Below are 12867 nucleotides of genomic sequence, written 5' to 3' on the forward strand. Positions count from 1 at the left end.
ACTAAAGTTCTTAAGTAACCCAGCTTAAAAGATCTTGAGAGAGGTTTTTAGAGCCCTTGTGTTGATAGTGTGGTAAAAATTCTGAGCATAGGACATGTTCTCTGAAGAATGGCTTTTTGCACTAGTATATTTGCCAAGATTACTTTATGCTTGGAATCTATTCCCTCCCAGTGTTCCAACTGCAAAAAGAGAGGAGCTAAAGTAACACCACCGGTTACTTCTTTTTTATGCAAAGCCCCAGTAGATAGGGTCATTTATGTAGAAGTGGCTGAGGCCCCTGTTGTAACTTTCCTCCTTTCCAAGCTGGTGGAAAATGCTGTTGTTTTGTGGTCATCTTCTTAAAAGGATTAAGGAAGGAATCATTTCCTCCAAGCAGTTCATTAATAAACCGAGGTCCACAGAGGTTAAGTGACTTGCCTGAGTTCATGGTAAGTAAATAAGTGTCTCCCTCTAAGTACATCCGGAATAACAAGTATTCTCGGACCCTTCCTAGTCCCATTGTCCTATTCTTAGGCTAACATTTGCAAACAGCACGGAAAACAATTGCAGATTGAGGACTGACGGGGGAGGGTAGGAAGTGGTCATTAGCAAATCCCTGGGCCTGGGGATCACCTGCTCTTTTGGATCAACCATGAGACAAGCTATTCATAAGGACATCAAGGACGAGTGGGCCATTGTTTTCAGAACCAGCAGTGAAGCATCAGCTCCACAGTGGCCTAGGAACTGCTCGGCTGCTGCACCAAGGGGCGGGGCGGTGGTGGTGGAAGAGGAGTGAGCCAGGAAGAAGGGCTGCAGGGACCCCGCCGCGCCACCTTTCGGCAAACCAGGAAGTATTTTTACAGTAAGTGCAAGGGACCGAGCCACCTTTTGAACTGAAAGTGTGAGCGGCGTACAGCAGGCCCCAGATGCGTGCAATAACTGCAGACCCCCTCCGCGGGCTTGTGCCTGGGAGGCTGCAGACTGGCATCTCAATGGTCAGAGCCGGGAAAGGGGAGTTGACGTCAGAAAGTACACAGAGCAGGGCAGGCTCTGCTGTCTTAGCAAACCGTGACCGAGCAAAGTCTCGGGTAAACAAGCTTCCCGGCTGCTGCCTCCAGATGCGCACCCGCTGCGCGCTCCCCTCCCCGTGTTTCCCACGCACCCGTGGCTCAGCTCGGCCGCCCCGGCCGCCCTCTCTGCCCCCGACCGCATCTTCCGATCTCCCGGTGCTTCTGCGCGGGCTCCCACTCCCACAGCTGGAGAACCACACTCACCATGTCTTGCCTGAGGAGGTGAAGCTTGGTTTCCAGCCTCTCCAGGGCGCTACTGGAATGGCTAGGTTGTGGGGAGCCAGAGGTTGGGGAGGGCGAAGAGGAGGATGACAGGGAGAGAGGGAAACTGCAGCTGCTGCTGCTGCTACTGCAGACTCCGCCACCGCCGCTGCTCCCCCCGGCGGGGTCTCTGTCCCTTTCCTGGGGCACCGGCTCCTCCCCACGGAGCGAGCGGACTAGGCTCTCGGGCACTTTGCGCCCTAGCTTCAGCTCGATGTCTCGGAGGTCGGGCAGCGGGCCGTCGTCCATGACTTTTGAAGAACGATGAAAATGGTTATAAAACGCTACGGATGAGAGGCAGCAGGGGCTTCCACGTCTGCCTGAAGATCCGCACACCCCTACCGAGCCCAGGTCTCTATCCTCGGCGGATCAAACGGTCCGCTCCATAACCGCCCGCGCGGTATCAGCCCTGAAATCCGCACAGGATGAGCGGGTCGCCGCCGCGGTTCCCGGGGCGCAGTGACTCCCTCGACACTTGTTAAGATTATAGAGCCCCCTTCATCCTCTTCCTTTTTGGCTACCCCACTGCAAAGTTGAGTTAATTGATATTGCAGAGGGGGAAATTCCAAGTACTAGAGACCGAAAGACAAGAGGGAAATGAAGTCTGTCTGAGCTCTATGGGGGAAAAAATTCACATTGTTAAACTGTCCGTTCACATCCCAGCGCCATTCACCACCTGCCCATCTGGTACCATGCGACACAAAATAATGATGTGGCCACACTTCAGGGTAGTTTCATTTTCCAGCCATATGTCTCCAAGCTTTCGGAATATCCTGGATTGTCAGAAATTATTTCTAGTCAGTGATAGAGGAGGTCGGTCGTGTGCATAGATGCATAAAAAAGAGAGTTCGCTTAGCAGGAGTTTAACGGCTTCCTCGAGGCAGCACAAATTCCCTTCTTCTCATTTAGGCTGTTAGATCCAAGTCATTGTGTTCCCCCAAGCCTCGGAAACTTTAAGCTCCGCTGGCAGGTGGACCAAACCAGGGCCAACCCCTGTACCGTAAAACACAGGCAAGAAGAGCAACAGAAAATTTCCTACCCCTGCTGCCAGTAGTAGTTTCAACATCCTGTTTTAGTTGGGAGTGCCTAATACGGGGATTAGATTTTCAGTTTTCCCAGCGAAATTGCCGGGTAGCTACAACTTTTAGGCCTGGTAACAATAGAGGCAGAAGAATGACTTTAAATGTAGTGTCATTCCCTACCCCCCATCTTCCTAAATGACAAAACTTTAGCTTTAGAAGCCTTTCCTAATAATTTTGTACTAATACACAGTGTAATAAATTCACCAAAAGTTCAGTGAGAATGTGCAACCAAAGCTAATTGTCTTACCGAATGCTACATTGTCACCGCAAGCAGATGTGAAAAATAGCCAGAATAATCTCTATGACTACTGAGGATAGTGGGGGATTTTAAAAGGAGAAGGTTGCTGAGATACTTATACTCAATATTCTTTCTCCGTAATTAAGGTAAAACTAGTCTTTGATAATTTATCTATATTTTTCAACTATTTGAAAGAAACCCAAAGCCTGCCATCTATTGATCTGAGATTCTTCTACCAAGTAAGTTATTATGAGCTATATGGATTATAGGTTTGATTCAACATTGAATTCGTGTCAAGAATCTTCAAGTAGAGGGTACTATTTTCAACCTAGTAAGCTCTATTTGGGGTTCCATTACGATATTTCAAAATAGGGACCCCTCTCTTTCTGGGACAAGTAAGTATTTGTGTTCTTGGTCCTTCCCAGAGACATCACTCAGGTTTTACACTTATAAGCACATGGGCAAATACATCTCAGAGTACTTTCTTAGCTGAGCCTCATCCAGGAAGCCTAAGGATAGATAGGAAACAAGCCTTCTGAGTGAAATATTTCATGTCAGGGAGAAAGTTGCTAAAGTTCTCTTGTCAACATGTCAGAAATTGTATGTTATTTCTTCTCTTAAAAAAGAAATGAAGAGGGCTTCCCTGATGGCGCAGTGGTTGAGAATCTGCCTGCTAATGCAGGGGACACGGGTTCGAGCCCTGGTCTGGGAGGATCCCACATGCCGCGGAGCAGCTAGGTCCGTGAGCCACAACTACTGAGCCTGCGCGTCTGGAGCCTGTGCTCCGCAACAAGAGAGGCCGCGATAGTGAGAGGCCCGCGCACCGCAATGAAGAGTGGCCCCCGCTTGCCACAACTAGAAAAAGCCCTCGCACAGAAACGAAGACCCAACACAGCGAAAATAAATTAATTAATTTATAAACTCCTACCCCCAACCTCTTCTTAAAAAAAAAAAAAAAGGCTTATTGTGGGTGAAAAACCTGTAAAGAAAAAAAAAAGAAATGAAGAAAATAGTTGTAAATTAAGTGGTCCATTTTAGAGTTGGAACAACCATTTATGGAAGCAAAGGAGAACAAAACTAAATCTCAAATCACTGATAAAACTACATGCTCTGTCCTAAATTTGGAAAACCACAAGCTCATTGGATAAGAATTACACTGTAACATGTAATTATGGAAAGCCTGAATTTCAGTAAAGGTTTTTACTTTGCTTTTCTTTGTTTGTTTGTTTTGTTTTTTGTCATAAAGCCCTTACAAAGTTCAGCATAGGGCTGGCTGAGAAGAGTAGCGCGTAAACACAGTATCTAACTTGAACTTGGTCCATAAAAGTAGTTTATTGTCAAATTATCATCAGTGTAACTGTACAAAAAAGGAACACCTCCTTTGCTGTGAGTCACAGACAGTAAAATTGTATTTGATACCGAAGATATTCAAAAATAGAAAACTATTTTTTTCATTTTAGATTTCTGCAGAGAAACCATCTCTGAAGGTAAAAACATGATCTGTATGTAAATCAGTATTTTGTGCTGGTGCAATATAAAACAAATGTGAGCTTTTTAAGAAAAGCTTAGTTATGATAAGCCTTTTAAAATTTCTCAACTTAATGCTTTATGACATTTTAGTTTAAAATAGAGATGTTTTGAATGCCAAAATGATAATTTTCAAAACATATTAGAATCACAGTAATCTTATTAGGCCTCTAATTGACTGTGTTAACCCTGTCAATTACTGCTTTATGTTGTCTGATGTGAGAAAATTCCTTGCCCAAAACGTTCAAAAATAAGGATCTTTTTTACTTTTGGGTCTTGAGAATATTTTGTTTGTCTTCAAGATTTTTCTATGATGAAAAAGAATGTGTGAGAGGTTTAACTAATTGCTAACTGCTAGCCCTATATTATACGTTGATTTGAGGGTTTAGTTGACAAGAACTGCAGTAGCAGGCCTGGGGAGGAAGTGAGGTCATCAGCAAAAAAGAGGGCCCATGGAGAGAACAGAGAAGAAATAGGAGGGAAAAACTCTGCAGAGCAATTCTTTATATTTATCTGGTCCCCCTCTCTCAGCAGTGCTCCCTTCCTGCTCCTGCTTTTCTTGTCCCTCTCCAGCCACCTCTTGTTTCCTTAATTGATAGCATCTTCCAGCAACAACCTAAACTCAGGATGTTTCCCCAAGACTAATATACTGAAAAGTAAAATCATAAAAGTAGTTACTCTGTTATTTGTGTTTGTGATATAATTTTCCAGACCCAGACTACCTTATTATATGCATCCTTTTCTGACTGCCTTATTGTATGAGCTGGATTTGCCTTTGTTCCATTTAGAATGCCTAAGGAATCTAAGAATGGGTATTAAACTATGGAGAACTTTTAAGAGACTGGGTTTCTTCCCCAGTTGGATTGTGTTCACAAAGAAGGAAAGAGAGACTCTTATTTATCATTTAAAAAAAAAAAAATCTGGTAGCTAATGAAGTGGGAACATTGTTGGACTCAGATGACAGGTTTTAAAAGAATGCCTCAGTCACAAAAACAGAGTGATGTGGTGCAAGCTTTACACATTCCACCCTTAGAACACTTCCTGGTATGAGACAGTGTTTAGAGCAAAAGTAGACTCAGCAAGACTTTGTATGGTGTGAGTAATGCCACTCCATAATCTGCTGCTGGCCTTACGGTGAAAAGAAAAAAAAAAAGGCCTTCTACCTTCTCTCTGGCACGGATTGAAAGTCTGCAGCATTCCCAACTCTCGCTGGCACAGGGTTCAAGGACTAGGGCAGAGTCTCTAACCTGAGATTCCAATCCCCACAGTGCAGAGTATTTTCAAACAGTTAACAGCCTCAAGTTACCTTTAAGAATTTTAGGAAGTAACTATGTAATGGGTGTCAGGTTCTTTAAATCTTTGTTTTAAATGTGTAGAGGTACTGTTCCTATAAATATTTTTGTTCAGCTGATGATGTGTTTAACAAGGAAGGTGTCATAGCAAAACTAAAGACTGTTGATCCCATCCATACATAGTGGAATTATATATCTGCTAAAGCTATGAAGATTTTACCCTGCCTGTCTATAGAGTCATTTAATTCAATTATAATTTTGTAGCTTGGTTGGGTCTGTTTTATTAAGAAAAATCATCTGGTTTATTACCAACTTGAACAACTTATACATGTGTATGCCATATATATCCCTGTATCATCCATCTATCTATCTATCTGTCTATCTATCTATCTATCTATCTATCTATCTATCTATCTGTCTGAAATACCTTTCCCTAAGGAGCACAGATCCTTTAAATAGTTCTCTGATTGGAGTGTAATTAATATGTATAATCAGAGCTAAACACTTTCCTGAGAGATTTTCTAGACAATACTAAAAATAGGTCACCAGCATCTAAGTCTGTCTTATCCCCTCTTCATAATCCCTGTCAAATCTCTCTGTCTTCATTGTTTGTAATAGACTCCTTTATTTCCTTTTACTTGCTGTCCTGAGCTCTGAATTTCTACTGAGAGGTGCATAGCAGGGCCCAGAAAAGAGATATCTTTAATGAAGCTAACCACGAGCTTTTCCTCTGTAGTCATCCTAGTTTGGCTTACTGAATGGACTTAAAGGTTATTTCGGTGGAGTGCTGGTAAATGTTTACAATTAATTCTTTGAAAATATAAAAATAACTGGCTTGTGGCTTTTGACAGTTTTCATGGTGTAAGTATTCCCACCATGGCTGATTTCAAGCTACCAGTGTAAGCTGGGAAAAAATGAGCAGTAGCACATTTTTCCCCAACTGTTTCCACCAAACAGATACATTTGACATAAATAACCTCAAAAGCACAGATTATGGTAAAAAGTAGTCAAACAATTAGGAAGTGATGAGTTTTGATATTTATTACATTTGTCTTAGTATAATTTACCTAATTTAAAACTTATACAATGTTATTTTAAAAATAATGGCTGTGTTTAGCAACTGGCTTACAAAATTCCTAAAAATTTAACAATTGGCTGCTGTAAACTGGTATGGGCTGGCTCCAGTGTACCTCTGTTTCATAAAATCTTGGGGGATGATCATTAATTCTAGTTAAGAAAAGAGATTAAAAACTCAAAGCCAGAGAAAGCAGTTCAGCTTTAAGTCTAAGGTTGGGTAAAGTGATAATTGGGGAAGTGAGTCCCAAAGTCAAAGTAGAAAGATGAGGGGTCTCATAAAACTGTGTTTCCTGGCGCTGCCATAACAAAGTAACACAAATGGAGTGGCTTATAACAAAATAAATTTGTTGCCTTACAGTTCTGGAGATGAGAAGTCCAAAATCAAGATGCTGACAGGGCCATACTCCCTCTGGAGACTTTAGGGAATGATCCTTCCTCACCTCTTCCAGCTTCTGATAGCCCCAGGCATTCCTTGGTTTGTGGTAGCGTAACTCCAGTCTCTGCCTCCATCATCAGGTGGCTGTCTTCCTTCTGTGTCTGTGTCTAAACTTCTTTCTTCTTGTAAGGATGTCAGTTATTGTGGGTTAGGGACCCATCCTATTCCGGTATATCTTAACTTAGCAAATTAAAACTGCAACAACTGCATCCCCAAATAAAGTCACATTCTGAGGTATGATAGGGTTAGGATTTCACCATATCTTTTTGGAGGACACAATTCAGCCCATAACACTGTGGAATGATGTAGGTCTTGCAGGTCCACTTCAGACATGAGGCTGCGAATAATACGAAAGAACTGGAATCTTCGTTTTATTTGGTACTTTTTTATATTTGGCAGTGATGTATGGAGGTCACCTTGAAGGCTTAAAGCCACAGAAAAGAAATAGTTAACAGTCTCTTTTCTAATCAGTAAAAATGTATTTATTCCTTTATTAATAATCACCTCTGAGTTAGTTAATAACAGCTATTAGCTTTATTTTTTAAAGTATGCTTTTATAGACTAGAAAACTTTGATCACAGAAACATCCCTATCTTGAAATCCAGTTACATGATCTTGGACATAATTCATAAATCCACTTTTGATATCTTTCACCAAATACCTTGACAATTTCTAAAATTGAATTTGAGGTTGGCTCTAACATTATATAGTGTAAACATTACAAATAAAAATAAAAGGCCTAAAGAAATACCCTATTTCTATGTCCTAGCTTAGAGGCAAACTTATGAACTGATTTGAAAATTATTTGACAGATTTTATTTGAAGTATTGATTTTATGGAACACAGAAACTAAGCATATTGAACTAGAACCCCAATCAGGGTAGAAAAAAGCAATGGTGAATGCTCACAGAGAGGATGGTGTCCAAGAAGTTTACAGAGAACTGTGATTTTCCACAAGAGCTTTGACCTGGAGGTTTGGCACACGACATAGAATTCCCACCTGAATGGCATGGCTTCAGGATCAATGCCCACTTCTGGTAATGTCCTATGAATATCTCAATTCCTGTCCGTATTTGAGGCTTCCACTTTCTCCTTATGCTTAGCATCATAGGTACAGAAGGGAAAGCAGAAGTGCCTTTCAAAAGTCTTGGGAGGAAGAGAAATAAACGTTTTATGCATTTTTTAATTTTGAAAAGATCATAAGGATTATATGTAAAGACACACATAAATTAGTTAGTATTATTTGGAAGTGAAAACTCAAGAACTCCCCATAGCAGAATTGCAGATCTTAGTCTTAGGACTTAAGAGCATTACTCAACAGTTGAAAGTTAGCCTTCTTAAGCTATTAAGTAAGCTTGCTGCCTGGAGAGTCAGAGAGAGAATGTGATTTTCTTTCAGTATGTATGATTCAATGAGAATACTTTTGTGACCATAATGAGACATACTGAGTATATGCACCTTATATAAAAGATAAATACTGTAATTATGTCCTCAGAATATTCAGGCAGATAGTTACTGGTTATAATGCCCATCTGATGAATCAGCAAGAACATTTTTTGAAGTAGAAAAGCACTTTTAACAGAGCAACACAAATCACAGTGACAAAGTGGAGGAAACTCTGAAAAAGCACTGGCTAAAGGGGTCGGTGTTATATATTAAACATCATTTTATGACAGATTCTTTACATATTTTGTATCATTTAATCCTCATAACAACCCAGAGAAGCAAATTTTATTAACCCTGCTCTCCTAAGATTAATTTGAAGCTCCAAGTGGTGAAACTACTCACCTAATGCTTCATTAGCATAAGTGGAAGAGCTGGGATTTGCCCTAAGTTAGAGTTTACTCCCAAACTCCTATTGTTTCCATTTCTTTGAAAGATGGGCATTAGCCCTCCTTCACAACTGTTCAGGGGTTCCACTGCTACACATATATTTTTAAGAAGTCAACACTGAGTTGCTTCCTATGTTATTGGGGAAACTCGAATTCCAAATGAGGTAGAGTTAAAAAGTGAAATAGATTAGAAAAAAATAAGTGCGTTCATGGGAGATTCATTTACAGTGCATCATTAAGGGACAGGAGGAGGTTCCTGTTCTCCACCTTTGGTTTCATGTGAATTATCACTCCCTCCTCCCGCAAGGGGCCAGTATTTGAGACCGAATCTGGCACTCGGTGGAGCCCAGATCTGAATAGATGTGGGAATTAGTCCTTTCATTCAAAGGGAGATAGCTCTGCAAGAAATAATGGAAATGGAGGAGCAGAGCAATCGTGAAAGGGTGCTGTAGGAAAGCTTGGGCAATAATCAGCACTGTGCGAAAGGTTTCATGACCTCTTGACCAGGGCGACTGCTCTTTTCCAGTCTGATGTGGCAAATGCCAAGGGCAAGGCAACTTCACAGGGGAAAGAAAAAGCCCAAGGCACACTGCCGTTCCAGAAGATAAAAGGCAGCTGAGACTGCCATTGCTCCATCTCTTCTTGTTGTACTCTTCCTATACCCAGCCCACATGTTGTAGCTGGTTTTGCAGTAGCTGACCCTCCGTTCCATAACCTTTGACGTGTTACCTTAGGCTATACTTTGGTAGTTCAAACACGTCAAGGTTTGATTTAAGAACATTGCTCAATTCTATCGATAGGTAAATTTCCGTATGCTGTACCAGAAACACTTCATATCTGAGTTGAGTTTGCGTCAATGCTGATCCTTAGGGGTCAGTGGAAAAATGTGATCATAAACATCTGAGGTGCCATAGGACAAGATATGGTCTCAGAAAGAGAGAGAGGGAGGGAGAGGAGGAGGAAAAAAGGATGGGTGTCGGGGGTGGGGGGAGAGATAGAGGGAGCCAGAGAGCGCTTCTGACAAGCGCAAACCTAACAGTTCCCTGCAGACGGTGAAGGTCACTCTGCTGCAACAGCAGCCGCTTTCATCAGACAGCCATGTACAAATTGGGAGCAGAAACACCTCTCATTCTCATTCTCAGATTTGGTTTTGTGCTAGAGATGATTTAGGGGGATAACGGGATACTGAAAAGACAGGTTTTGATTTCTCCTAAGCAAGTTGTTACAACTGCTTTACAAGAAAAACAGAAGGCAAAGTATTTGTTTGTTTGTTTACTTACCATCTCAGATTTCAAAACACTTGAGTTGTGACTATATCTGGGATGAATTAAATATACTGTTGATGTACATGTAAATTGATAACATTTTGAGTGAGCTGGTGTTCAAGGTTTTAAATCAGGCAAACCATTGGACTCAGCAGTTCATTTTCTAGGAATTTATTTCTAAAACGGTAATCAGCAATATGTGGAGAGATTTATTTATAAATATGTTCAATACAAAATCCCAAAGAAAAACAACCAAGCAAGCAAAAGCTGCCATGCATATATGTATATACACATACATACATTCACATATTAGATGTATATAAAAGTCATATAAAATGTGTATGCAAATTTATCAAAAGTATCACTGTGTGGTGAGATGATGGGAGTTTTAATTTAATCTCTGTGCTTTTCTATTTTTATTAACTATAATTAATTATTAAAAAACCCTCAGAACATTGTTTTTAAAATTTCTTTTTAGTGCCTTCTGTTTTATTCTTAAATATTTATGCATACATTTGAAAACAAGTGGGGTTTTTTTAACCCTAAAGAAAGAAATTAAGTGGAATAATTTTGAAGGGGAATCCGGGGAGATTTTCTAAATAGCCTTTGTTAATACTGAATATTAAAACCCTAACTCTATACAATGCCAATAATATGATCACTCTCTGGCTACCTCATGGCAAACTTGTGTTACACCTTTCCCTAGTGAAGGAGACTGCTTACTCTGGAATAGCATATGATTTTGGAATAACACTTTTAAGTAGGGAGCAAAGAATAACTCAAGAAATTCAGTAGGATTATTACCTGATACAACGTGGAATATCATAGTCAAAAGCAGACTATGTGTGACATAAAATAATGGGTGCTCTATATTTTTAATAAATGATCTAGCAAAATTATCATCCCACAGCACTCCCACTGAACTTTTTTTTTTTTTAACATTATCATTCAAATATGTTAACTAGAAAGGAGTTCAATCTGTGAATGTTCAGTAACCCTTTCCTGGTTTGTTTGTGCCATGTAGGGTAGCAAATAACTAGGTAGGAAGGTTTGAGAGATGGGATAACATTATGGGAAGGGGCCAAAGCCATAACTAGAGTGTAGGGACTTGGTTGGGTGTCCTGTGTCCGGAGAGATAGATGAGTCTCTGGGTACGTGTATCTGGATGTGTGGGAGGGAAGGAGGGTTGAGAGGTGATGGGTCATCAAATAGAAACTAGGTGCTACACAGTTTTCCCATGGCCACCTCTGAATGTACATGTCTTACACATTCAAAGTCTCTTGGTCACTAAATCTGTAAATCTCAGTCTATATGAAGGACTTCACAACTCACAAGAAAATTGCAAAATGTCCTAACTCAATGAATTTACATCACATTAATCTTCATTTCCTAAGCATAATGTGAGTGTCGTGAATTGAATTATTTTTGGTTCTTGTGTGAGAACTGGAGTAATCCATAATAGATAGTCATACCACAGGGTTTATTCATTTTTTCAACAGGCCATCAACTCCAGACAGACTCCTTAGGCATTTGGGTCAGAGATTCATTGAAAGAATGGTTTAGTTGATATATAACCTGGCATTACATCATTCTGAGTTGTGTATGAATAGGGATTATAAGAGGATTTGCTAGTTTGCTGGAATGTACGCTCTGTTTTATAGAACTTAAGTTTCCTCGTCTAATAGAATATCTTTGCTTTGTATTATGGTACCCTTCCTAATTATATGTGCACTTTGTTTAAAATAGTGTATAAAGGCCAAACCGTATTTGACTCAGAAGGCTTGCAATGCACGTTACTTAAATAGCATTTTTATGTAGCTATAGAAATATGTAAAACAGAAGAACAGAAAATAATTAGATGAAATTATTTTTCTCTGTCTTTTAATCAGTTCTCACAAGTACAACATGGAGGCTTTTTCCTCCTTTATACTTTGGCTTTCCCACTAAGCTTTCCTATGAGTCTTTCATTAACATTTTTTTCCAGTTTCATTCATAATCATATTTTATTGTGTTCTTCTATTTCAATGACCAAGGAACAAAATGTGGAAATTTCAAACTGTTAAGTGTTAACTTTAAGAATCTTTCCCCTGTCCCCTTTTGCCATTGCTCTTTTCAGCTCTTCCCTGTCAATTTCTCTCCCCATTTTCCCTCATTTTTATCCCATTTTTCCTTTACCTATCCTGGCTGCTACCTCCTCTCTCTCTCTTTTGCTCTCCTTTCTTCCATTTTCTCTCTGTCTCTTTTTATCCTTATATTTAAAGACTAGAAATAATTAGTGGTGTCCTCATGCTGATTCAGGTTGATCTAACACTGTTTCCTTTTAATAATGTTAGCATTTATGGGGTACTTACTCGTATTTCATCTAAGCTTCACAACTCTGGGGGGTGGGTGCTCTTACTGTGCCCATGTTAAAATGTGTGGCTTAGCTAACTTCAGCAATTTTCCTGTGGCCACACAGCTAGGAGCTGTGTTTTATCTCAAGATAAACACTCTTCTGTCTGATTCCAGAGTCCATGCACTTAGCTTAATCATTATTGAATGCTTTCTCCCCTTTTCATCAAAAGGTCCCTTCCTTCTACTTGGTTCTAGCTTTCTGTAGATCTGCTGTAACTCAGAGAGCCATATATCCCTGTCACCCAGCACCACTTTCTCCCTCTTCCACCCATCCAATGTCCCTGTTCTTGTGTTTGCTGAAGCTTGTAGAACAAATCAGTTAAATGGGTTGGGGATGTCTTGTTCTAGTTAGGAAAATAGAGGTACTTGGTTGACAGGAGAAAGCTTGGCCAGTCCTAGGATTTGTTTTCTTAG

General features: G+C 40.4%; 1 protein-coding gene and 1 long non-coding RNA gene across 2 annotated transcripts in view; one reads left to right on the plus strand and one right to left on the minus strand.

Annotated features, from left to right (window-relative positions):
- The window catches only part of LURAP1L (leucine rich adaptor protein 1 like), a 45223-nt gene extending 42960 nt beyond the window's left edge, over positions 1-2263 (minus strand). The window contains exon 1 of the mRNA XM_004276132.3: positions 1254-2263. Within this exon, the coding sequence (XP_004276180.1) occupies positions 1254-1559 (306 nt within the window). The 5' untranslated portion in view covers positions 1560-2263. The remainder of the gene's footprint in view (positions 1-1253) is intronic.
- LOC117203768 (uncharacterized) overlaps positions 1-12867 on the plus strand; it is a 399299-nt gene that overhangs the window by 250772 nt on the left and 135660 nt on the right. The window lies entirely within an intron of this gene.

This window comes from Orcinus orca, chromosome 6 (genome assembly GCF_937001465.1).
Source record: "Orcinus orca chromosome 6, mOrcOrc1.1, whole genome shotgun sequence".
NCBI lineage: Eukaryota > Metazoa > Chordata > Mammalia > Artiodactyla > Delphinidae > Orcinus > Orcinus orca.